This window comes from Drosophila bipectinata, chromosome 3L, assembly GCF_030179905.1.
Source record: "Drosophila bipectinata strain 14024-0381.07 chromosome 3L, DbipHiC1v2, whole genome shotgun sequence".
Taxonomy (NCBI): Eukaryota; Metazoa; Arthropoda; class Insecta; order Diptera; family Drosophilidae; genus Drosophila; species Drosophila bipectinata.
The window spans coordinates 15,026,875-15,052,878 of record NC_091738.1 but is presented as its reverse complement, the minus strand read 5'-3'; the positions used below and the strand labels follow the sequence as shown (position 1 = coordinate 15,052,878).

Below are 26,004 nucleotides of genomic sequence, written 5' to 3'. Positions count from 1 at the left end.
ACAAAAGAAAGAGCATCCCTAAACAATCAGAGACCACCGCACTCCACAGTCATAAATTATTGAAAACATTCTTGGGAAAACAAAAAGAAAAGGTTATAAAAGAACAGAGGCAATCAAAGATATTATATGATAGTTATTATCACGAGATCTTTGGTCTGAATTGGTGGGATAAAATGTCAGATCCGCCGCCAGAAAAGATTGATTCGGACAATGAGATCCCCGTCTGCAGGTCCTCCGAGGTCTGTAGACAAATATTTATGGCATCTTTTCAGGCGATTCCTTTGTGGAAATCCTTTCCTTTCCGCATATATTCCGGAGCTTGAGTTGCCTGTATGTATCGACATGTTCCATGTCCGAAGAGTCTCTATTATAAGTGAGCTAAGCACGATAATCAAATCTAAAGTCCAACCTATACTTACTCAACTTCGGAACAGTCGGAAAAATCGCCGTAGTCGAGGGGTCTCTTGCACAAGCAACACCCTCCCAGAGATTCCGCAAAGCAGTCCTTACAATAGACACCCTTGCAGCCGGGGGTGTTGCAGGGATACCGAGTCAGGCTGAAAGAGAAGGATTCTGATAAGAATGAACCTTAATTGAATGAACTGAATTACACACGAATGAAAGGATCTACCACAAATGGTGCACCCCTTCTCAGTCAGACGATTACAGCAGCCACAGCACCTGGAAAATAAATGTAGCGATAGGATCCACGAAGTCTCTGAAATCTTACCTGAATAGCAGGTTGCGGAGGCTAACGAACCATCTGTAGTGATGGACAACTCCGCGATGGCTGTACCTGTTTCTCGCTCGGCGACGCGCAAACTTGAAAATAGTTTCTAATCAGAAAATGCGGTGGTGTTAGAGGTTAACCAACCAGAGGCCTAGTACCACCCTACCTCTTTTCAAGTAAATTGTTCTGTGCAAGAAGACGGCTCTTTCGCGAGCTCTCTCCGGGTGGAAATATGCCATGATGGGGTGGCGCAGACGCAGAACGTATGGCTCGGCCAGGACAATTATCCAGGAGAGCAGACAAAGTCCTCCTATCTGGTAATACTCCCAGAAGTTGGGCTCGACGGGCAGGGGCAGACACGGATTTGTGTCCACAACAGTTTTCTGAGTGAGTGGACGAAATGCGTTCGCAATGCCCCGCATTATGTCACCCACAAAGCCCCCGCCCTTGATCTCCAGATCGATGTAGGCAGGCACTTCCAGGCCCGCCTCTTGATGGCCGTAATAGGACATCGTGGCTAGCAGCCAGAAGAGACTGTAGTCCAGAAAGCACACGGAGAAGAGCTGCAGGCAGGGAACGACCATAAAGAAGGCGCTTTCAATAAGCGAAAGGAGCTCGAACTTTGTGAGCCACAGACTCGTAAGCTGAAAGTGAAATTTAAGCATTAGGGATAGACATCATCGAAGATATACATAAGAGATGTTCAGACCTTCATGTATGTCATCCGCTCTAGGCGATGCAGCGGATGCAGGGGCTCCGTTCCATGTCTTCGGTTACGCATGTCCACGTCCTCCAAAAGCTGCGTTATGAAGTTATTCTGGAATCCCCGGCTATGCATAAAGCGCACATAAAAGATGAAAGCTCTACAAGATGAAAAGAGACCATTATTCACTCCCTAACTGGAAACAGAGGGTCCTTGCCTACTTAAGGAATACGCTGAATATCATTATCCAGCATAAGATGTCGACAAAGTCAATTAGAAAGACCATTGAGCCAAGGCGCTGGTTGATGTCCTCAACTACCTCCTCGGCCACGTCGGCCAGGCTCTTAGAGGAGTTCGTCTCGAAGGAGAATTCATGATCAAAGGTGATGTTGGCATCAAACATTTGCTCGATCTGCAGTACAAACTCGTTGTAGCCTGCGGAAGAGACAAAAGTCTATTAAGTCAAGTGGTGGCCCGGGAGGTAGAGCCCGCACGGATGAGGATTTGGTCCAGCAAGGTCCAAGTAAAATCCAAATAACCGGTGCAAAATACGTCGATTATCTTTGCCGGATAACAGAGGGCCAAAAAGAGCTTAGTGGCATGGCAGAGTCCCTTGAAGAGACCCAGTTTCTTTTGGCACCGAACCATGGCCCGTTGCGCCGTATTCTTGCAACGTTCCCATGGAGTTCCCATCTCTGCATTACATAGGTCCACCACGGATTTCAACCATGAGGCACAGTTCTTGAGGGTGTCAACTGAAAGGAGGCCAGAAAATATTCTATAAGTAAGCTACCGTGGCGCTGCCTTGTACTAAAGCTTACTAATTACGCTGAGGTGCTCCTGAATGCGCAAGAGTACAACCATAACGGTGTTTAGCACTTTTCGGACCTCCTGCATCATTAGGTTCACCGCCAATTGAACAGCATGCACTGGCTCCATGATCACCTCCATCATCTGGCCGAGGGCCTGACGCAGAAGCTCCTGAGCACAGGCGAGGCTGCGTAGCAGGACCTTTAGATTGGCAATTAGGTTGGCAATGGGTCCGACGGCCAGAATCACGAATGCCACGCTTATGAGGAAGGCTCTTCCCCGGGTGCTGCACAGCGAGGGGATGGACAGAACAAAAATACACCTACGGGAAGGGACATGAGATTATCAGAGCAGATACGCCACCTTATTCCTTCCCACCGCACAACCCGGTTGTAGAACAGTCCGATAACCAGCAGGGAGACCCCCACAATGCTCAGCCACTTCTTTCCTAGGTCCTGCTGCCGCATATAGGGATGCCACCAGTACCAAGATAGCGCCAGAAGTATTCCAATCAGGTATCCAAAAAGCACAATGGGAATAACCCGTCTAAATGTCCACAAATAATTGGACTCGCTCCCTTCCATGCTTTTCGAGGCGGAAATTTCCGTAAGTGATTACCTTTTTGAAAGAATTTACTTCCTAAATTATCTATAATTTTCTTAACTAAGATTTTTTTTACTGTAGCAGTCTTCTTAGGTGACAAGCCGCACGCCATAGTGATTTTCAATCTAACACGAAAAAAATTAAAATACTGGTCACACTAATTGTTGTTTATCGATAAATTCCCGACTAACAACACGCTGAGCTTTATTTGGATTAACCGATCTTATCTATCAGATTTGTAGGGTTGTTGGTTTTTGAAAAAATATCGTATTGATGATATTTGCTGTGAAAAAAATATCAATCGATAATATTCAGAAATATCACCAAAAAAAATCGATATATCGAGTATTTTCGATATTTTTTATAGTCAGCTAAATTTGAAAAAAGGTTATTTTTAAATTTAAAAAAAGGTTTTAATATGTGTTTTCATCCGCCATGAACTGCAAATAAGACATATTTTTTTATTTAAAAAGTGAATTGAAAAAACAACAAATATTTATACCCACTCTCAAGCAACTTTTATTTAAGTTCTTTGAAATAAAAAATAACAAAATTATTAAGGACATTGTATTCAAATTTATTTATAAAAAACAAGAAAGCAAAGCTAACTTCGGGCGGAGCCGAAGTTGATATACCCTTGCAGCTAAAACCGGATATATATCGCAAACATCGGATATAGTTGGCCGATCCTTATGGAATTTGGTAGGTTGGATCAACTGACCAAAAATAGAATCTGTATTAAATTTCAGCTTTCCATCTTCAAAAACACGAAAGTTGGGTCATTTCCGATCGTTCAGCTATATGGCAGCTATAAGATATAGTCGGCCGATCCTTATGAAATTTGGCATGACGTAATGTTTTGCCAAAAATAGCTCTCATGTCAAATTTGAACTCTCTAACTCTAAAAACACCAAAGTTATACCATTTCCGATCAATCAGTTATATGGCAGCTATAGGATGTAGTAGGCCGATCCCGGCGGTTCCGACTTATATACTGCGTGCAAAGGAAAGAAGGGTGTGTGCAAAGTTTCAAGTCGATAGCTTTAAAACTGAGAGACTAGTTTGCGTAGAAACAGACAGACGGACAGACAGAAGGACAGACGGACATGCTCATATCAACTCAGGAGGTGATCCTGATCAAGAATATATATACTTTATAGGGTCGGAGATGTCTCCTTCACTGCGTTGCACACTTTTGGACAAAATTATAATACCCTCTGCAAGGGTATAAAAACTTAATACAAAAAAAAAAATTTTCATGGAATTCATGGAATATGTACTTAATAATGCTAATTACTTAATTCTCTTATTTAATGCTCTTAATTACTCTTAATTACAAAATAAATCTTTCTTCAATGATTTAAAAAAAACTCTTTCGGTTATATGCTGGTCTGTCATTCGACTGCGGGAGTCACAGACAATACATTTAATGGCAGAAGCCAACCGTTCAGATGGAACCGAACTTCCAGGCGTGATAAGAAAACTTAAAGCAACCTTCGCTAGCATCGGCATCGTTGAAATTTGTGAGTTCCAGAATTCCAACGGATTTGTCTCCCAACTACAAAATGGCATACTCAAGTAAACCTGCATTTCCTTTCTTTCGCAACTAATATCGGAGAACACCAACTCAAAAATATTATTATCGACTATTTTTGCCCAAAAAATATCACGATAATAATATTTTTTTAAGAGAAAATATATCGATATATCGATATTTTGATATATTTCCGACATCCCTACAGATTTGTTAGAAATGGAGGACTCCACGAGTACCGGATCAGGAAGATCATCCCCTCAGGGCATTGTGATTCCACCTCTGCACTTGGAGCTGATCGAATACGTCATGGGCTCGACCAAAATGTTTTTCTTCCAAGACCTCAATGCTTGGAGCGAGTGGACCACAAAACTGGAATCTGCCAAGGACCTCTCGGACATTGAGGTGCGCGACATATTTTTGACTCAAGTCTTGCCCAAAGTGAACGCCTATGAACTTCCCAAAACACTCAAAAATCGTCTGGTATTACTGAATATACATCCTCTTCTACGGCGCGTCGCCGATGGGTATGAGATTTCGACGAACAGCGACCTAGCGTCTCGCATCGAACTGGAAGAAGATAAAGACTATATAGCTATTTCCAAGGTACATTTTGACCTTTAGTTTTATCTTTTTTTCTATAATTTTTATTTCCTTATTAAGTTCAAGGAAAACGGATACCCAAGCTCAGCTCCAGCCATTTTGATTGACGACAAGTCGGTGGTGTTCGGTCCTCAAATGGATCCCGAGTTTCTGGCTCTTCTCTCTATGATGGTGTCAACCGATCTGGAGCTATCCATGTGCCAGCTGCACAGTACCGAGGAGATCCACAGCCGTCTACGCCAAGCTAGGCAGAACTTTGAAGATCGTGCCAGATTTGCTCCTTTACGCAACAATCTTGATGAAACATTATATAAATTGGAGGTGTTTAACAAGCTAAGGAAAAATATCTGCTTGGCTATGAACTACCGTAAAAAATACTAAATAGTTTAAGTAAAATGTATCGTATAAGAAATGAAAGAAATTTGACAAAAGTTTACTATGTAAGTGCTGGATATCTATGAAGTGTAATGTGCTTATCTGAAAGACAGAATAAGCTTTTTCATTTCGTACTTTCTATTAATCGTAAAAAATGTAATGAAACAATGTATAAGTTTTCTTAATCCGATTTAATATACATTAATCTAACCTATTGAAGGTTTTCTTATAATTTTGAAAGCTAAATTAAAGTCGAAAATCAGGCTTACATATCCGACACCTAAAATAAAAGTGTTCAATAAATGTATCCAAGTAAAAACGAAACTAACCACCCAAGCCTTACGCTTTAAAACAAATCTTACCATTTATGTTCCTAAAAATGTTCTGTTTTTAAAGAAATCCTGGAAAAGTTTTAACCAGCCTATCACCGCAGTTTTGGCAGTGAGATCCTTCCAAAAACTGTGGAGTTTCGAAAGCAATATCCATAACTCTTTCAATTCACACTCGATCCTGGAGTGGAATACCCTAAACGATTCGTCGAAGGATATCCCAATAATCTGCAACAAAATGTTCGACCAGCCATGCTATTTTCATGCTAGAATCCCTCCTAAACCTGAGGGCTGACATATCCATATACTTGCCTCATTTTTCGAGTTAAACAAAAGCGTATCTTTTTTTCTCGCTCTCTTTTTTTTATTTGAACCAACTCTTTCCATCCTTCCATCCTCTTACAGCTTCTCTACAATTCTGTACCTTACTTTTGAATTAACAAACAGTGCCGAGGTTTTGTTTCTGTCTGAATAATTGATCAACTGTTAAGGACTTTGGTTAGTTATGAGGGAAAATTGAAGTGTAGTATTATTGGTTGTAGGTATCATTATATTGTTTAATATGTATACTATATATATGCAATCTGTATATACGGTCTTATTTAGTAATATACTTGGACTAAATATTTCCCTTAACTAAGAATCGTGATGGTACCTAAACTAAATACAAAAACAACTTCCCTAACGCAATAGGGAGCATTCATTTGTTTGTCAATCCTAGGTCGTATACTCTTGGCTCTCTGGCAAGTGGGGAAATGATCTACTTCCACTAATCAGATTTTCTTTGTTTTTTTTTTTTCAATTTTCATCTAAACTTCTACCGGTTCACTAGGCACTTTGTCTACTTGATAGATTTTCGGTTGGAAACTCCTCGGCTTTATTGCTTTACAAAATACTTGCCAAAATGTCAAAAAAAATTATAATTAAATTTCGGGAAGAATGTGAACAAGCTTAGCAACCTTAAAAAAATGTTTAAAAAAATTGTTGTTTTTAGTTTATATTTTAATCAATCCCTCTTTCAAATATTTGTGTTTAGGTACGGCAGCTCAAAACTATAATTAAAACAGAGTCCTGTTTATCCTCGAAACCTTATCGTCAGAGTGGGTAGTGGGTTATGGTTAAGTATGGTAGGGTTGGGAAATTTCCAGTATGGAGTATGGAGAGTTCTTGAGTTGAAGAAATCTGCCAATTGTTGAACCAAAGGAAACCGAAATAAAAACAAATTTAGTTGAATTTTTGTAGTTTCGGAAAATGTTGTATTTTTGCTTTAATTTTTTTTAATGATCTTTTTAATGATACGTTCATTTAGAATTTTTTTTTTTTATGTTTTGCTCTCTTTTTAATGCATAATATAATATGCAGTGTGAAAATTTGTTGCTTTATGCTCCTCATTCTGTCTACATGCTATTTTTTGTTTTTTAAATATTTATTTTACAGGTGAGAGAATCTATAAGCTCTCCATAATAGGCTCTCCATAATAAATCGTAATTTGCGTTTAATTTAATTAATTGTATACTTATGTAAATGTGTGTTTTTGCATTTTGCAATCTTGCGATAAATTTAACTTACTTAATGTTAACAAAAATAATTTACTTAATTGTTACAAACAGAATTAGTTTATATATATATATTTATACCGACTTCTGAACGCCTACCGCCCCTCTACCATCCGTGGGGGATTGTGGGGGCGGCTAGAGGCGATATGTATATACAAAATGTATTTTTTGCTTTCTTTCAACTTTCGTTAGCTATTTATACTCCTCCGCCACCATCGGCTGGCTCCTAAACACGTAAAGATAGGGGGGTTTTAGGGGGATCTAGTGATCTAGTAGTGGTGGTAGTGATATAGTAGTAGGCGAAACTCAGACGTTTACAGAATTCAACTAATACGCATGAGTTTTAGAAACTTTACCCAGTCTGTCTCTTATGTTTATGGTTTTACAAGCTTTTACAAATACAGTTTACACTTTAAACGTATAAGACGATCACTCTTCTGACCACTGATGGATACTCTTAAATAAAAAAAAAAAATTAAATCAAATTCGGAATTCGCCTTTTAGTTAGGGTTTTGTTTTGTTTTTTTTTTTGCAATTAGAGTAGCTCAAGTCTTATACATTTCTTTATAGGGCAAATTGGAAAACGAAAAAAGAATAACAATCATTTTAATTAGCGTATAGAGCATTAGATTAGAATTAACTAGAAAGAACTAGAGAACTCTACTTCGAGAGAACTCACATCATCTTCCAATCCGTTCGTTTAGGGTTTCTATTGCCGTGCGCATATATATTATATGTGTATATATATATTGTACATAGTTACATAGTTTCATTGTTTACAAAATTTACATTTGGATTACGTGATTTTTGTTTTTTTAGTTTTTTGTTTTTGCCGCTTTTAACACAGAAACACAAACTTAACTCGCTCAGATATATAGAGAATACGTAGAGATAAAGTATATATATTAATGTATATACATCATATATATATATTCATATATAGTTTCCACCCATTTTACTATTGTTTCACAAATTATATAAACTTTTCATCGTTTTATGAAATAAGTGAAGGTCTTAGAAGGTCCAGAATCCTTAATCTGGGTATCTGCTCTTCCGGATCAGATCCTAGTTCGAAATTCATTTAATTTAAATTGTGACTAACTACGCACTAAATACGACTACATCATATACACTAGTACAAGTCTATGTATTTATGTATGTTTCATATAAATATTTAATTTAAGATCAAATTGAATTTACTTAGCCGTTACTAGTTTACTTTAGCATATCGATTAGTTTAGTTTTAGTTTTAGTTTTAGTTTAGTTTTAGTTTTAGTTTAGTATTCTTCGCCTAAGCACAAATGATAAACATAAATTGGGTTCTAATTAGCACTAAAGACACGAACATTAGTTCCGCATTATCACCTACTCCTATGGCTACATATGCTAGTCCTAGTCCTAATCCTACGCATTATTCCAGCGTCATCCTAATCTAATTCCCGGGCTGTATCCTCGTTCTATTCTTTGCACTAAATTTCCACTAAATTAGAATTTAATTTCACGTTGCTACATCTAAGGGGGGTGAGGGGGCACATCCTTAGGCTCACTTGGACGCCGTTTTTTTGCTAGGAGATGTCCCTGTTCTGCTACTGCTGCTGCTGGTGCTGGTTGTCCGGTGGCTACCCGCTGACGTAACTGATGCTGAGGACTTTGACGTGCTAACCGGCGAACTGCGTCGTGCCGTTGGGCTTGAACTGCTTGAAGTGGCCGCCGTGGTGTTGGCGACAGACAGGCTATTGGTGCTACCACTGGAACAGGATGCTGTTGCCGAAGCTGCCGCGGATGTGGAGGAGGAGGTGGTGCTGTTAATGGTACCCTCGCCGTAGGTAAGCTTGCGCATATTTTCAATGGCCTCGGACCAGTGAATGGCATAGCCCTCGGGATCGTCCAGGTAGTAGGTGCGATTTGGCTGCAACGAGGAAGAAATATACAAATTAGTTGGTTGGCACTCGTTTCAGGTCTTCACCCCCACTTCCAGTCTCAGTTCAAGTCTATTTTTTTTATCTCTGTTGCGTGTGCAGTGCTCAATGCCGCTTTTAATTTGTTTTCATCGCCAACACGTGCCGGGGCCATAAAGTGCCCCTCGAATGGCTTTTGTTTTGTGGGCGTGCGACTGAGCTAGCCATGACGTCACCACCGCACAGCACTTTCCTACAATTACCACCATGGGAGACCCCTTAGACACTTACCGTATGGACAAAGAAGATCTTGAAGTTCTTGTACTCGGCCCGCAGCTCTGGGCTCCAGGGTATCTCACCCTTCTTGATCATCGCCACCGGATCTATGTATATGAGCCGGGGCCCAGTGGTCAGCAGGAGCATCCTCTTGCGAGCAAACAGACCCTTCCGCTTGTTTATGTAGCCCTTCTTGAGGATCACCTCGCCGTCGGCAAAGTGATGCCACTTGTCAGTCTTCTGCTGCTCCAGCCGTTGCAGCTTCTCGGCATCGCTTAGGTCAAAGGAGTCTGAGGAGGAAAGGGCTAGGTTAGTTTCAGTACTACACCTCCAAGTCACTATTGCTACTCACTTTTGGCAGTCGATCGCTTGGCGGGCTGGGCCACGCTGCTGCCCACGCCCAGCTCGGCACTGAGCAGTCGCGAGATCTGGCGCTCGTCCAGACCCGGCTCCAGATCCCCAGGCACGCTGTAACTGGAGCGGATGTCCTCGTCCTGGCTGACGCCCGGCAGGTAGGGGTAGATGGGTGGCGGGGTCTCCTGGCGAACCGTCTGCCAGTTGACGCCGGCGAAGAATGGATGAGCCCGGATGCTCTCGTAGTAGCCGAACTCGTCTTGGGCGCCCAGGCGGTCGCGGGGGTCGACCTTGAGCAGCTTGCGGACCAGGTCCTCGGCGTCCTTGTCAAAGCCCTGGGGGAAGTCGACGGCGCAGTCGAGGATCTCCTTGAAGATGATGTAGTCGTTGCTGCCGCGGAACGGTGGCAGCCCGGAGATCATTTGGTAGATGATGCAGCCCAAGGCCCACAGATCGGCCGCCGGCGTGATGGGTCCGTTTTTCAGCACTTCCGGGGAAACGTACTGGGCGGTGCCCACGAAGCTGCTCCTTCTGCTCCTGTGGCGGGCGGAGCGCCTCTGTCCGCGATGCCGCGGCGAATCCATCTCGTTCTGCTGCTCCTCGCCATCAATCTCGTCCAACTCCTCGGAGTCGCGGTCATAATACTCGTCCTCATCATTGTCCGCCCTGTCGATGTCCTCGTCATCCTCGTCGGAGTGCTGCTGACGCCTCTGCTCAGAGCAGTGCTCCGCCGCCTGGTCCCTTTCGTGGGCAGTCATCACCTTGGCCGATCCGAAATCGGCGATGAGAGTGTGCATGTCCTCGTCGAGCAGGATGTTCTCTGGCTTCAGATCGCGATGGACTACGTTGCGGCGGTGCATGTGCTCGCAGGCCAGGAGCAGCTCGGCGGCATAGTGCCGCGTGCAGGCCACATCAAAGGAGCCGACACGGTTAATGTAGGGCAGCAGGTCACCCTTGCGGGCATAGGTCATTACGAAGTAGAGGGATCGCTGGTCCTGGAACGTGCACGATAGGCTCACAAAACCGGGCACGTTGCTCATCATGTGCATGACCTCGCGCTCTCGCTTGATGTACTCCTGCTTCCGCTCCCGCAGGATCAGTCTCTTCTCACATACTTTAACTGCAAAGAGAAGAGAGCAAGGATAAGGGTTAATGAATGCTGATTAAGAGCGAAATGAAAGCAAGCGCTTTAAGAGCTGTGGGAACTGGTTTCCCAGGCCCCTCCTCTTCCGAAACTCATCATAACCGTAGCGATAGGAAGTCAGAGAGAGAGCAAAAGTCTCTCCAAACTGGTTGTCGCACTTCCCTTCCGCCTAAGGGGAGCAACGTGGGGGGCTAACGGTACTGCTGCTGAGCCTAGTTATAACCGCTTATCAGCAGTCCTTACCTCACCCTCTAGTAGCAGTATCATCGGAAAATCACAAAATCTAATAAAAATTCTAAAAATAAACACTAGTCTAGTGTATAGTATCTAGTATATTATTTCCCCACATTGTGTACAGTGTATACACTATCAAAAAAATAAATAAATAAAAAAAAATGAGAGTCTGAAACGTTCCCCTGATCCCCTATCAAGATCAAAACAAACGCCCTGCCAACAACTATTTTGCCTGACAAAGCAAAAAATATATATATACGTGCTCACATATATTTAAAATCGAATTTTAGTCTAAAAAACATTGAGACGATAAGTCGTGGGTCGAGTGGCAACAAAAAACAAACACAAAATGAGGGAAAAACAAAACACGGCAATTAAAAGATTAACAAAAACCGAGCAACCAGCCAGCTAGCCCAGCCAGCCAGCCCAGCGCTCAACAAAACAACAAATTATCGAAAGAAATCTAAAGAAAAAAAAAGCGCGAAAATGCTTTTTTTATGCGTTTTAAATTTCCCCATTTCGATAGAAAAGAGCGCAAAAAGTGCGTAAAAATAAGATTGACCTTCAAAAAGCTGTTGCGCAAAAAAATATAGTCGTAAATAGACAGGTACTAACGTATAAGCTTATATGTATGATTATAGATTGCATTGGAATTGAAATATAGATGAGCGAAGTGGAAAAAGCATGCTTTGCTAGACAAAAGTTGCTTTTTTCTTCTTGTGTTTTAGTTTTTAATAAATTTTTAATTATTTAATTATTAATTGAAGGAAAAAAGCATGCTTTGCTGCCTTGCAATTGTGCTTTTTCCATGTGCTTTGACTTTGATTTAATTTATAATTATTTAGTTAATTTTTTCTGATTTAAGCAAGTGTATAAGTTTGCTTAGCATGAAAAAAAGCATGCTTTTTGGTCTTTCACTTGTTCTTTTTTTTGTGATTCGATTTTTATTTAATGTATATTTATTTAGTTATTGTTTTTTGATTTAGGAACATGTATAATCTATCTTATAGTTATGCTTTAAAATTGGATTTAAACAAAAAAATTTAAACAAAAAAATTCGATTGAAGAAAAGAAGCATGCTTTGTCACCTTGTACTTGTGCTTTTTTCTTGTGGTTTGATTTTTATTAAATTTTTACTGCTTTAATTTAAAGTTTAAACTTTTATACGTGCTTTTATAGAGCATGAAAATTATGAGGTTGAACCAAAAAAGCATGTTTTTCTTTCATGCACCTTTGCTTTTTTCTTGTGCTTTGATTTTTAATTAATTTATAATTGAAAAATTGTTTCTTTCTGATGTAATAAAGTTTCTAAGCTTATATTTATGCTCTAAGTTTGCATTAAAATAAAAAATTGTGAGTTTTTACTAAAAAAAAAAAAGCATGCTTTCCCACATTGCACTTGAGCTTTTTTCCTGTTCTTTAATTTTTAATTAATTTTTACTGATTTAATTTAATGTTTAATCTATTAAATATGCCTATCGACTGCATTAGAATCGTAAATTATACGATTTTATGGAAAAAGCATGCTTTGCCGCCCTGCACTTTGCTTGGTTTGTGCATGTTTGGCCTTTTCCTTGTGCTTTAATTGAAAAAGTCACATTATTTATTCGAGCTGGGGAGCCCCATCCAGCTCCTCAGTCGGATACTTTTTTGTTCGTTTTTTTAGCTTCTATTTGCGGTGTTTTGCGGTTCGGGTTTAATGGCCCCCTGATAAGCATAGCCTTGAACTTGCTGCCGCCAGCCAGCCAGCTGCCGTTTCTGCTTTCTTCTACTTGCAGCTTGTGCTGCAACAACAAAAACAACAAAAACACTCAAACGTAAACACAAACAAACAGCCAGAGCCCAGCCCTGCCCAGCCACCAGCTGCAGATGAGGCACACAATTCGCTGTCTAAGCATAAATATTTGCCAAAAGCTTGCTTGTCAGCTCGAGGTTCCGATTCCCGCCAAAAAAACAGAGAAAAAGCAAAGGTTTCAGGGTAAATTTTCCAACAATATAGAGTCTAGACTGCCTTGAAAGACATTATTCCCCAATTCGAAGCTCAATCAAAACAAAGAAGCTCAAGCTTATAAACAAAACACAGAACACTGACTGCGCTTTGGGGCGACTGGGGCGTGTTGCACGCTCTGGGAAGGCCAGTGGAATGCCATCCAACGGGTTTTAGAATGGCACCAGGCAGAGTGAGAGCCAGAGCCAGAGATCGACAGACTGCAAATTGCAATGGATTGTTGTTGTTGTTGTTGAGCCATAAAACCAGGCAACAAGTCATTTGGCCAACTCGGTAAGTCAAGTCCACACTAAGCTTACATAGCTTACAGAGCTCACAAGCTACAGGTTCTATAAATAAACTTTTATAAGAGATACTTCCAGGCAGGCAGTCAGGAAAAACCAAAGAGATGATGATAATTTTCCTTCTAGAAGATCCAGTTTTAAGAGCAAGGCCATGCTTTTCCGCCTGTGGGGGAGTTTGTAGGCTATTTTTAGAGAGGCAGCCCCGTATGTTTAAATTTCAATTTTCATTAATTGGTCCCATGACGTAACAGGGAGCCAGAAATTAATTAGAATTAGGGTAACCTCCCAGGTAACCCCCATCCAGAGAGAGAGAGAAGAGCCTGTTGGGTACTCTCTTCCCAGATTCCACTTCTGTTGTTTTTTTTATGTGTTGTGCCTGCCCCTCTTTTTTTTTTATTATGGTTGGTTGTAGCCTAGCACCAAGTTTATTGCCCCTTTGGAGCTTGGAACTCGGCGACATGTAGACTGCACGCAAAGGATTTCAACCGCAACTACACTCCATACGAGGTTGTAATAAAAAAAAAAAAGAAACAAAAATGAAACAGATATTGTCCTTTTTGGGTTGTTCTTCCTTATTCCAGCGAGCGACTTCCTGGCGCTACTTAATTTCGGCCATAAAGCCAAAACAGTGTTGGGAGCCCAAAATGTCCTTGGCACGTGCACGGGACGACACCCCCGAAAACCAAGAAAGGCTCGGTTGGTTGAATGACCCAATTCGCCAGCTCGATATCGTGTTGCACAGAGGGGGGCAGGAGCTATTTCGGTTGAATAGCCTCCGCCAGCTGCGACTGCGCAGCAGCTGCTGTCCAAAAATAAATTTTTGTAATTAAAAATAACACGCCAGAAGGAGCTACATAGCTGCTGGCTGGAACAGGGAAAGCAATAACCCCAGTGCCTAGAAACGGGTTCTTTCCTAAGAGTTCAAAGAAGGGCGGGCACTTCCAAAGATACATCTTCAAAGATAAATGTATCTGGAAGATACAAAATGCCAGCCTGCACATTCCTAACATTGCAAGCCATAGCCAACAGCGTGGGTGAAAAAATAAACTCAAAATATTGCCAATTGTTGCCTTGATGGTGGTGAAGATTTCTTGGGAAGATCGACAGCTGCATCTGGCAAGACTATGACGTGCGATAGAGAAGGAAGAACGCTAGCTAACACGTGTTGATGAGAGACCAGGTAGAGGGGCCAGGCAGGCCACAGATGATGAAATAGCCGAAAGGCCTAGAGCGTCGAACAATTTCGTATTTCATAGATGGTAGGCTGGTATGGCGTCAAACAGTCGTCGCTGTCGTCATTGAACAAAAAACGAAAAAAAAAAAAAAAAAAAACAAAACAAAATAAATAAAAGCAAGGGGGGGGGTCTGGGAGGGGGTGGAACGAAAAACTGCTGTGTTCATCGTGAGAGTGCGTGTGTGAGAGTCCAAGTGTGTGTGTGTGTGTGTGTCTGTGTGGGAGGTGGGTGCGTAGCCTACAGCCAGACAATTGTTGCTTGCTATGAAACGCACATGCTATGACCTTCAAACTGGCCGAGATTTCGCATTAAAGGGATCTCTGAGAGCTCTGTATGAACAGGTGCCACCACCTAGCCACTGATATCGATTGGCTAGAACCTCTCACAAAAAACAACTGTGAAAATCTTAAAAAACAAATTGGCTTAAAAAATAAAAAAACAAATAAACAAGTAGACTAGTAGAGTGGCATTAGAACAGCTGGTTTTCAGGCCCTGTTTACAGACTGGTTTCTTGGCCAATTAATTGAAAAACTTGAAAAAAACAGCTGATCTCCCAGGGTATTAGCTTTCAGCTTCGATTCTTAATCAGCTTGGAGCTCTCTGGGGCGACAACAACGTTATCATCACCCAACACTGATAAGAAACTCGCAACTTTCGAGCAGTCACGTGAGCAACCACTGATTTTTGGCCAGCACTGTCCCACATAGTGACCACATCATCCTAGAATTAAAACTAGAACCGCTTCGAGACAGCTATACATCGTAGTGGCGTCTACGTGGCGACCGCATTCTCGCCATGGCGCCAACCCAGAGGCCATACGAGTGCTGTGGGTGGCACATACACACACACTTACTTGCATATTCGCGCTTGGAGTGAATGTCCACCGCCAGGTACACCATACTGAAGCTACCCTCGCCAATGTATCGTCCAAAGATGAAATCATTTGGTGATCTTCGGGCTGCAGGATTCTGTTGTTGTTGTTGTTGATGTTGTGGAGGCTGTTGTTGTTGTTGTTGCAACATATTCAATATCTGATAGGGTTGCCGACAGCACAAGTTGCTGCACTGCGGCGTTGTGGCCACCGAGGTACTGTTGCTGGCAACTGCCGCCGCCAATGGGGAGGTGTGACCTGGAAGAACACGAGGATATTCCATCGATTAGTATGGACCTCGGAGGAGGAGAATCCTCTAAAGATCACTTACCGTTTGTCATACACTTGTTGCCACTTCCGTAGCGACTGTTGTTGTTATTGTTGCTCTCCGTGGCCGCCGAGGCAGTGCCGCATCCACACACATGCACCGCCGCCGTCGCCACCGGCTGCTGTTGGGTCTGATGCTTGTGATGCTGCAGCCGCTGGGCCGCCATGGTAGTGGTGGCCATCACCACGGCCAGTTCGGTTAGGTTCAGTTCACGATAGTTTGTCTCGCCCAAGGATACTGGTGCTGCTGTGGCCTTCTCCTTGGCCATAGCCGGCATGGTAGCCGCTGTTGGCGCCGTTGCTGCTGTGCTGCTGCCACCAATACTGAGCTGTGGATCGCTGATGATGATGTCGCTGCTGCTGCAACCGCTGCTGCTGGCGGCGACTGAGACAACAGATGCCCCTGCGATGCTGGCCCCGCTGCTTGGTGACGACTGGAGCTGTTGCTGTTGCTGTGCTCCGTTAATCTGCAAAGAGAGAGAGTGAGTAGGGATTAGAATTAAAGAGACTCTTTAAAGAGAACTACAAAAGCCCGCCCTCCATCCGCCAGTGACGTCAAGTTCATTGCCATTCTCCTCGGCTCTCGGGGTTCAAGGACTTAATGGAGTTTAGAATGAAAATAATAATAAAGTTCATTGCCACCTGTTTACGTTGTTTTCTCATTAGAAGCCTATGCTTTTGGACTTGGACTTTGGCTTTGTTTTGTTTTCAACTTTATTCGCATTTTTGCTTTGCTCTTTTGGGCCTCTCGAATACCTCCACAAAATCAGGCTCCAATCAGGTACCACTACCACCACTACCACTACTACCTTCCTCAGACAAAAGCCCATAAAACTAAAATTTAAATAAAAAATCAAAAAGGCCATAAAAACAAGGTGAGCAAATGCGTCAATGAAAGTTTGGCTTTTCAGCTGCCACTAGTCACTACTACTACTATATAGTCTAGGTCTAATTTTAGAGTTTCAAGTTGGGTTTCGAGATCAGACTAGAGGAGGGATTACTAGTAGTAGTTACAGGGGAAGGCCCTAAGGGGCCCGAAGGCCCTAAAACAGGTGTATCTTTTGGATGATGTGCGTCACACACATTGGAATGCGGTTGGTTTACTTTTCAGAGAATGGAAATCAGAGGAGACTCGCTCTCTCTTTCTATCACCCTCTCTCTCTCTATGTTAAGACATGACCTCAGAAAACGATACACCCACCAGCCATTCCAAAAAAAAAAAAACCAAAATTCAAACAAAATAAACATTTGAACTCGGCCGCGGTTGCTTCAAAAAAATAAAAAATAAAAAAAAATATTTAAAAAAAGCTGCCAACCTACTTTATTTTTTTATTTTATTTTTTGGCTAATTAAGCCGCATATCTGCGTCAGTGGTGAGCTTGGGGAGCTGGAACTGGTCAACCAATTGGTGAATGGCAAGTCAGAGTCCCCAAAGAAAAAAAACAGGAAATTCCCCAAAAAAATGTGAGACCATTACATGGGCCAGATCCAAAGCCAAGACCAGGTTCCTACGTCAGTCAGACAGCCCGCCCCTCATTTGCATAAAGTCAGGGAGGGGTAGGGGGGGGGACTGATAATACAATAAGTGAGTGAGTCTAACAATCGGGTGATCGGGTGGTGGTGGAACCATAAAAATGTTGTGGAAAAATTAGAGAATCGAGAAAGTTGCCCCACCTCTACCACCCCAGTGTCTGAAGAGTGTGGGTGGGTGGATGGCTGGCTGGCTAGCGGTCCCCATCCGGATCATATAAGACACAAGATATATACATATATATATGTGTAACACCACCGATCTATAAACTCGACCAAGAACCGCTCGACATCTCTCGTTGGCGGCAGTGGCGTCTAGACGAAAATGACATTTAAATTAATCTATTTTATTGCCAGGCCAACGCCGTTGGACGTTTCTGTTTCGGTTTCTGTTCCTGCCGCAGTCCCCCCCATAAGGGGGATTGATATTTTTAAATGAAAATGCTTGCTCGTCTACAGAATGCAGCCAATTGAAAGCAAAAATGCAGCCGGGGGAGGGGAAAGAGGGGGGATTAGAAAGAAACCAAAAACCCCCAAAAACGTTAAAAATAAAATATTTTAAAGACATTTTTTTTGAAAATTCAACTTTAATTGGAAAATGAATTAGAAAATAGATATTAAAAATTAATAGTACTACTAAAGGGCGTGTCTTGGTCTTGGCCTTTTTTTTTTTAATGCAAAAAATTAATAATAAAAAATTCGCGGAAATTCCCCCATATTTTTAGACAACGCCTTGTTGCCGCCGACTTTTGATTTTTTATTGGACAGGCCGGCCAGTGGATCAGACGATAATAGCCCCCCTATCAGCCACCCCTCCTCTCCCTAGACATGTTTTGAATATTTTAGGCCCCAAGTGGGGTAGCCCCAAGTGGGGTAGTCTTGTACACTACCTGTACAAGAATCGGGGTATTCTCCATTCTCTGCTACTGCTACTCTGCTTCTTTTTCTTAAACTCGAAACCAAAAATTTTGAACTTGGAACTTTAAAGAAGACTATATGACTCGAAAAGCTAGGCCTGCTTTTCCCCAAAAAGCAGGGGGACGTTGGAGGGGTGTTGGAAAATAGTATAAATGCGCCTATGAATGAAATAGAGCTTGTGCGAGTGCAAGGGGGAGGGCGAAGGGCGAAGGCAATGGCAATGCAGTTCCATGGCCCACTTCGCTCCTACTCGTTCTCCCAACCGACAACCGACAGCCCACAACAACATCCCCATCCCCCTCCCACTTACGTTTTCACGATGGGGCATCGACTGTTACAACACTATGATGTGCTCTCTTAGCTTCGCTCTCCGAGTGCGTAGCGTGAGAGAGATAGATGGCTGTGTATGTTGTAATTGCGATTCAGGGTACAAATTCCAATGGGCATACGCAGCAAGAGGAAGAGCGCCAACACAATACACACACATATGACATACGACATACGACGACACACAACCACAACAACAAAGCGCGCGCGTATTTCTCGGATCTCGGATCTCTGTTTCAATTTATTTGGCCACTTTGATTTTCCACACTCTTGCTTTTGATTTTAGCTTCTGCCTCCTCTTCTTTAGAGCTTGCACAGATAAATTTTGAGTAATAATCGCGTTTATATGTTTGTCGCAGCATTCGACCGGAATTTGCCCGAAAAAACAACAACAACAGTAGCAAAAGCAATGGCGAATTGTAGGCGACGCAGTAGGAAAATTTTTGCAGAAAGAGACGACACGAGATAATGTTGTGTTTTGGGGCTTATGTTATTGTTGCGTAGGTGTTGTATAGCTGTGTATATAGCTGGCACCTCGACAATAAACGGTAAACAAGGATATTTCGCTAATTAATTGAACTAATGAAAACAATCGGGCGTACATATGAACACAGCACGTTGTGGCAGAAATGGCAGAAATTCGGTTCTGTTTTGGTTTCTTTTTATTTTTCTACTTTATGTAATTTGTTTGGCCTTTCGCGGAGTATTATTTAATCGCACCAACACACAACTGCACACATATATCGATATATATATATATATATGTATATACGAATTTACAGATACAGAGATACAGATACACTCGATTTCAAATGTTTCTTCTGTTCGAGCACTCAGTTCGCTCCGAACTGCCGCGCAACGCTGCCGTTGGATTTTCTAATTGGAGCCAGGGTTGTCATTACAGCTGGATACTGCTGTTAGCATAGAATTCTAGTTGCTCTCTTTCTCTCTGAAGAATTAGTGGCAATACTAATAGTTTAGGCGAGATTAACTAATTAATCGGCCTAAGTCATGAGATTAATAGGGGTGGCTTGTTTTAGTTTTAGTTATGGTATTTATTTATTATTTTACTAATTTTTAAGTAAATAATATAACCTTTTTAGTGAACATTGTCACCTTGTGTATGTTTTCGTTCTCCCATAATCACCCTGTGCTCTCTGCTAACTAACAGTTGTCTTCGCTCTTTTCAACATAATGTTATCTAGTTAATGTTATGTTAACTAACTAAAAAAAATAGTTCGGGAGCGGGCCAAGGACACTTAATAAAAGGTATTAATTTTTATACAAATAATTTTATTTAATTATACAAAAATTAGGCTCTATTGTAACTAAAATAATGTTTAAAAAAACGAACAAATTTCAATCCAGAAAATCAGCCTCTGAGCAAAGAGAGCGCTTGTGAATCGTAAGAGCGACCGCATTCCTAACTGTAAACAAGCAAGAAGCAGAGCAAAATAGCGAGCAAGAGAGACGGCACAAGAGTGACAAGAGCGAGAAGGTAGAAGAATGCGGCGCTGCTGGAAAAACTCGTTTTTCCTGCTGGAAAATGTGGAGAAAAAGAATTTAAGGAATTTTCGCGCCCCTAAGAGAGCCGAATAAAAATAAACCTACCTAGTGGGAATAACACACAAAAATTGGGGAAGAAAACGAATACACACACAAAAACAGGGAAGTGGAAAATGGTGGAAAAACAGAGCGGACAAAACAAAATGCGTAAAAAATGAGGTGGCTTGGTGGGGTGGGAGGTGGAGGCGCCCTCAAGGAAAACTGAATTGGAACAAGAGGTGGGTGATGGAGAGGGGAGGGCGAGGTTGGATCAACCGAAACGCAAGACAGAGACGGAACAACAACTATGGAGGAGACGTACGTATAGTAAACAAAAGCAAAAACAATAACAATCCGAGCAACAGACATGCAAGTGAAAGGCGTCTGCGTTTTCCCTCGCTCTTGTCTTTATTTTTTCGCAAAAACAATAACAAAAACAAGAAAAATATGGAAAATATGGAGAAGCGATTGCATAAAATTCAATAAATAATTAAACAGAGAGACTCAGAAAAAGGGGAGAGGTTCTTCCAGAAAAAGACAAAAACAGATCCGCCCCTCGAATATTTTTTTTTTTTTTTTTAAATTTTTGAAAATACTTTAGTTTATTTACCTTGATGGACTTTAGTTTCCGGACGACAAAGTTATTGAGTTTATTGGACCAACTTTTACATTTCATGGGTAGGCCGGGCTCCTCCGCTCCGTGGGAGGGAGGCTCTGCTGCTCTGAAGATGGGAAGACGGTGAAAAACAACGGTAAACTGAATGTTTTTGTCAGCCGCTATCCTCCACTCATCTCTCGCATTGGCTCGCTTTCTCACTTGAGATTTTGTTTCTTTTCTTTTCTTTCGACTAATTATCGCTCTGTTTGTTTCTTTCCACGCTTCACTTGTGGTTTCACTTTAACGACAATTAACAATTTATGCAATTTTTTATATATTTTTATTTTCTTGCAGTTACAGTTAGTACGCACACGCACCAGTCACAAAACACTAATAAACACAGTCTGATATTATTCTTTTCCCGATTTTTACTTCCGAGATCCGGGTTCTATATTTTCGGATTAAGGATTTGTTATGTGTGTGAAAAACACAAAAATTCGACAGATTCCGAGCCGAGCTCTAAGAAAACTTTTCAATCATCCGCTCCGCAACCGCGCAGCTTGATAGAAATTTTACGAATGAGAAGTGACAGAGCTCAGTACGAAATGGAACAAAACAATCAATGCGTTCCACCCTCCACAATCCACAGTCGAGTGAGAGCCGAGTGAAACGGAACACGAAAGAGAGCGCGCGCTAATGGAATGAATTTTTGAGCAGCATTTCAATGCATATTTGGTTTTTATTTATTTTTAGCATATTTTATCGAGTTTAGGTGGAGCATTTTTTTTTTTTTTTAGAGCACACTGCTGCAACAGGCACATTGGCCGAATTGATTAGTGGACTTCAAGTGGAAAGACAGTTATGCGATTGCTTTGATGGCGATTTGCAAGTCATGGTTCCGTTATTGCCTCGATTTGAATGCGACTCCCATCAATTATTTATGAGTAAGTGACGCACTTGTTTTTTGCTCTTTCCCCAACTGGCAGTAGAACTTTGCATTCCCCGCATCTTGCATTTGTGATTTTTGGCGCGGATCTGGTGTTCAAAGTCCGCGCCCCCGTTTTACAAGATACACACATTTCGAGTTGAAAGTGAACGGGCCGAGCATGTATGTATGTAGGGCTCTTCTGCAATGCATTGCTGGAATTTGAAATATTTGCAGCCCCTGCCTCTTGACCCGTCACCTCGCAGCTGATCGTTCACTGATCTGCACTCTTAAATCCGCTCACAACACCTTCCACATGCAACTCAACTGAGATCGTTCCTCTCGCGTGTTTCACTTCCATTGTTCCTTGTTTTGGTTTCGACTTTGCGTCCGCGCACCTCTTTCGTGGTGTGTGTGTGTGTGTGTAAACGAGTGGAAATTCACTTGTCTGCGGCGACGCAGTTTCGTCATCATGTTTTTCCCCGATTTCGCTCTATCTCTGTTCCGCTTTGCGGTTCTTTGTTTTTATTTAGTTCGGCTCCGCTATACCCTCTCAAGGAGGAGAAGATAAGCTTCCTTGGAAAAAGATACACAATCTCAAAATGGGTATCTTCAAGATGTATCTTAAACTGATCCTAAATCAATAACCCACTCCCAAGACTAGATCTAATATTTGCTTAAAATTTCGCATTTCTGGCTATTTTTGGCTAATTTGTTAATGAGCAAATCCCGCATTTTGCTCTCAGCTGGAAATTATTTTGTGAATTAGCATTTTTAATGGGCGGCAAGCAAAAGTTCGGCGAGACACAATGTCGCCTCAGATCAGATAGCCAGGGGAGGGAGTAGTATCTTTAAAATCCACTCGCCCATTAGCATAGACATTATTTTAGTGGCGAACGCTTTGCATAAAAACTTCATTTCTCAAAAAATCTGGCCGAGATCGAACCGCAAAGTGCGGCGTGTGTTTGATTTTTGTTTTGAGTTGCCGTTGCGGTTGCCCAGTAGGTTTCGAGGCATTCCTCAGCGAAGATCAAAATGCCGAATAAATACTGAACTAAACTTACTCTTTCCTCTGCCTTCCCTATAACTTTTTCTTTATACACTCGAAGAAAAATTTAATAAAACTTACTGAATCTTACTAACAGACAAGACAGACACTAAAAAGTGTGTCTAAGATACATATCTTAAATAAATATACAGAATATTTTTCAAAATAGATCATAATTTGATATAAAAAGGTTCTTAACTCGGCTAAGGCGTTGATTTTTTTCAGGAAACTATCCATAACTCGGTGAATACTTGGCAGATCCAGGAATGTTATACCTTCCCGATCTTAGATCTTCAAGTACTTTAAATTTTCATAAAAATCTAGCCATACAATTTTTTATAAATTTTTCGAAATTTTTTATAGGGGTACCATCATAATTTTGGACAAAAATTGAGACAAAATTTTAATTTTTGAATTTTTCAATCTTTAGATGCAGATCGAAGGGGATTGGTTCCCTGATTCATTAATGGTCTTCTGTTTAAGAATCGGTTCAGAAATAGTGAAAATAATGCCATAAATGTGAATGAAAAACTTTCAATTCTGGAAAAAAAACCTAGTATCAGATTTTTGTATTTTCCTGATGAAAAAATGTATATAACTCGGCTAATATTTGTCAGATCCAGAAATGTTGTATCTTTCCTGTCTCAGGATTCTAAGTACCATTTTTCTCAATCAAAACCTGGCTATAAAATTTTTGATCAATTTTTCATCATTTTTGAAAGGGGTACCCTCATAATTTTTTACCAAAAAATTACATTATTTTTTTTAGTCCGTTTTTTCAAATCCTGGGATGCAGTTAGAGGAGGAAGAGATCACTGATTTTAAAATGTTATTCGGTTTCCAAATATTTTGCAAAATAGTTAAGATATGAATTAAAAAGTGTGTCAAAACCTTTGATTTTTTTACAAAAAAAATATCAAAACTTTATTGTAATTTTTAAATTTTCTTGATAGAAAAATAGGTATAACTTTTCTAATAATTTTCAGAACCAGAAATGTTATACCTTTCCGATCTTAGAACTCTTAGTACCATCATTTTCAATCAATACAGGGTAACCTAATTCATGACAAATTTATCCTCATTTTTCAAAGGGGTACCATTTGAATTTTGGTGAAAAATCGATCCAATTTTTAGACCTTTTATTTAAGAGGGTTAAAGCCGTGATTTGCAAATGAAATTTTTTTTTTAAATCGGAATTAAAGGAGCATAAGTTATGGACTGAAAAGTATCTGAAAAAGCTCTCATTTTGGCCAATTTCCATCAACATGGTCTTAAGCCTATATTTCGTTTAGATAATGCTCTTGTGGAGCCTCTATGCCTCTCTTTATTCACCTGTTCGACAAGGTCTCGCTTAATTGCTGGTCTTCCCCAGGCTCCCCTGCCTCTCCTCACCACCATACAGGCTTGGGACCCCTCCGGAGTCTGTAGCCCTCATTTAATTGTCACTATCTTTAGCCATTAATAAAGTCGACAGAAGCCGACTCGAGCCGGTAATCGGAGTCCCAGGGTTACACATCAATGGACCCGAACGTCCATTCTCAACATATTTTGGTTTATTAGAAAGCGTAGGTTCCGTAGGGCAACACAACTGGTTCTAAATAACCGAAAAATAAACATACATAGTTTGAGGGAATCTATTCCCAAATGTTTAATTAAGAAAAGCAAAGCAATGCTGAAAGTTAGGATTTAGTAGTTTTTAGCTTTAAACTTTATAAACGGAATGATATTAGAGAGTAGTAAGCCTCTAACTATCTGTATTTTCTCTATTTCTCTTTATATATGTATGTAAATTATCTAACTACCTAAAATTATAAAACCAGTATTTTAATTATGTAATTCAATCTGGAAAACAATTGAATTTGTAATACTATTATAGAATTTTTTATTAATTCCCACGAAACCATTCCCAGTTCAAAACAAAAAGCTCTATTTATTCCCCTTTTGAATTCTGATCGAGTTCGATTATAAATTAATGCACCTGTCGAACAGAAACAATTGAATTAAAAGCCGTAATGTAATTAACACCCTGGCCGACTGCCACACACGATAAACAAAATACAAACAATGGTCAGGAAAGGGGGCTTTCCGAACCTGGAGCGTGCACCTTCGCAGATTGCGCATACGCCGTGTATGGCAGGCGGCTGGCGGCGGGCGCCAGGCGGCGTGAAAATGAAATTGGCGCCAAACGAATTCGCAACGGTCAATTAGAAGAAGGAGCAGGCACATGGCAAGAACACACTTCCCCCTAACGGTGTGTTAATAAATTCTAAACGCTTGTTTTTTTATGTTCTTCCCTCGTGGCGCGTCGGTAGTGCCAGTTCGGGGGCAGTTGCAGGGCGACTGCAGCTCAAAACCATAAATAATGCCTATGTGGCGCCTCTACGGCGATTGCCCCCGCCCTTCTGGGGAGGGGGTGTGTGTGTGTGCTTAGCTCACAAGCCGTTCCCACGTTCCCAATTCACGTGCAACACGACAAGTGCGACGTATCTTCAATGGGGCACCCTTCTCCGGCAGGGGAGTCTTCTTTTCTTAGAGAAGAGGGGTGGATAAAGTTAGCAATATAATAGACTTAAATCAGATATAGGGTATTTAAAGTGCGGCTTCCACCAATGGCTGCATGAATATGTTTTCCAATTGCGTCGCAATTTTCCAAGGGGGGTCACTTAGACCTTCGCCATTTCCGATACCGACAGGGTTGCAGAACTACTATCTGAGACCTAACCCAGTTCATCAAGGTTTCTACAAATATTTTTCGGCTTTAATTGCTCTGCTAGGTTGGCCAGCTTCGTCCTTTAGTCAGGATGTGTGCAGCCCTGGCCCGCCTTCCGCCTGCATGCATACTGCGCAGAAACGAATTCAAGTTCAGCGCCGGCCAGCAGACTCGGAAAATGCCAGAAAAACCAAAGTGGCAGACAACAACATGTGACCTTTTGGCGATGTGGCAGTGTGCGGAATGTTCTAGGCCTCACCTTTGACCTTTCCACCTACTACTCGTACTAGAGGGCCTGCACTCACCTTTCTCATAGCCGCCCACCGAAGCGACTGGCAGGTGCAGACAGCTTTCACGCTCTGGAATCAAATGCAAAAGAAGTTTCCTTTTTCTAGGCTTCAGATTCAGATTCAGTTTCAATTTCAATTTTCATATTCAGTTTCAGTTACAGTTTCGTATTCGGTTTCGGTTTCTTTCGCGGATTTGTATTCTAATTTTGTCTCAGGTTCAGGTTGTTTCAGGTTCAACA

The 26,004-nt window shown here is 41.4% G+C and overlaps 3 protein-coding genes across 7 annotated transcripts; 1 reads left to right on the top strand and 2 right to left on the bottom strand.

The window, feature by feature from the left end:
* Nucleotides 1–73: 73 nt before the first annotated feature.
* On the bottom strand, nt 74–2,885 carry LOC108133005 (DC-STAMP domain-containing protein 2). Of its 2 annotated transcripts, XM_070280027.1 has the most exons (10): nt 2,622–2,885; nt 2,255–2,565; nt 1,928–2,188; nt 1,655–1,868; nt 1,440–1,593; nt 897–1,374; nt 731–836; nt 616–681; nt 420–557; nt 75–364 (listed from the first exon to the last, which is right to left on the bottom strand). In XM_070280027.1, the coding sequence occupies exons 1-10, from the start codon at nt 2,825–2,827 to the stop codon at nt 256–258; spliced, it is 2,043 nt and encodes a 680-aa protein (XP_070136128.1). In that variant the 5' UTR covers nt 2,828–2,885; the 3' UTR covers nt 75–255. The 2 variants fall into 2 exon arrangements, with proteins under 2 accessions (XP_070136129.1, XP_070136128.1); XM_070280028.1 differs by lacking the exons at nt 1,928–2,188; nt 2,255–2,565; nt 2,622–2,885 and having other exon boundaries at nt 74–364; nt 1,651–1,790.
* Nucleotides 2,886–4,588: 1,703 nt separating this feature from the next.
* Nucleotides 4,589–5,655, top strand: LOC108133524 (uncharacterized). Its single transcript, XM_017253481.3, has 2 exons — nt 4,589–4,986; nt 5,044–5,655. Exons 1-2 carry the CDS (start codon nt 4,600–4,602, stop codon nt 5,362–5,364), a joined length of 708 nt encoding a protein of 235 aa, XP_017108970.2. The 5' UTR covers nt 4,589–4,599; the 3' UTR covers nt 5,365–5,655.
* Nucleotides 5,656–7,753: 2,098 nt separating this feature from the next.
* On the bottom strand, nt 7,754–25,938 carry Pdk1 (Phosphoinositide-dependent kinase 1). 4 transcript variants are annotated; one of them, XM_070280230.1, is made up of 6 exons: nt 25,781–25,938; nt 15,879–16,341; nt 15,530–15,805; nt 9,770–10,891; nt 9,433–9,707; nt 7,754–9,152 (listed from the first exon to the last, which is right to left on the bottom strand). In XM_070280230.1, exons 1-6 carry the CDS (start codon nt 25,787–25,789, stop codon nt 8,787–8,789), a joined length of 2,511 nt encoding a protein of 836 aa, XP_070136331.1. In that variant the 5' UTR covers nt 25,790–25,938; the 3' UTR covers nt 7,754–8,786. The 4 variants fall into 4 exon arrangements, with proteins under 4 accessions (XP_070136331.1, XP_017108968.2, XP_070136330.1 ...); XM_017253479.3 differs by lacking the exon at nt 25,781–25,938 and adding an exon at nt 20,805–21,380; XM_070280229.1 differs by lacking the exon at nt 25,781–25,938 and adding an exon at nt 18,633–19,487.
* Between the last annotated feature and the right edge of the window lie 66 nt (nt 25,939–26,004).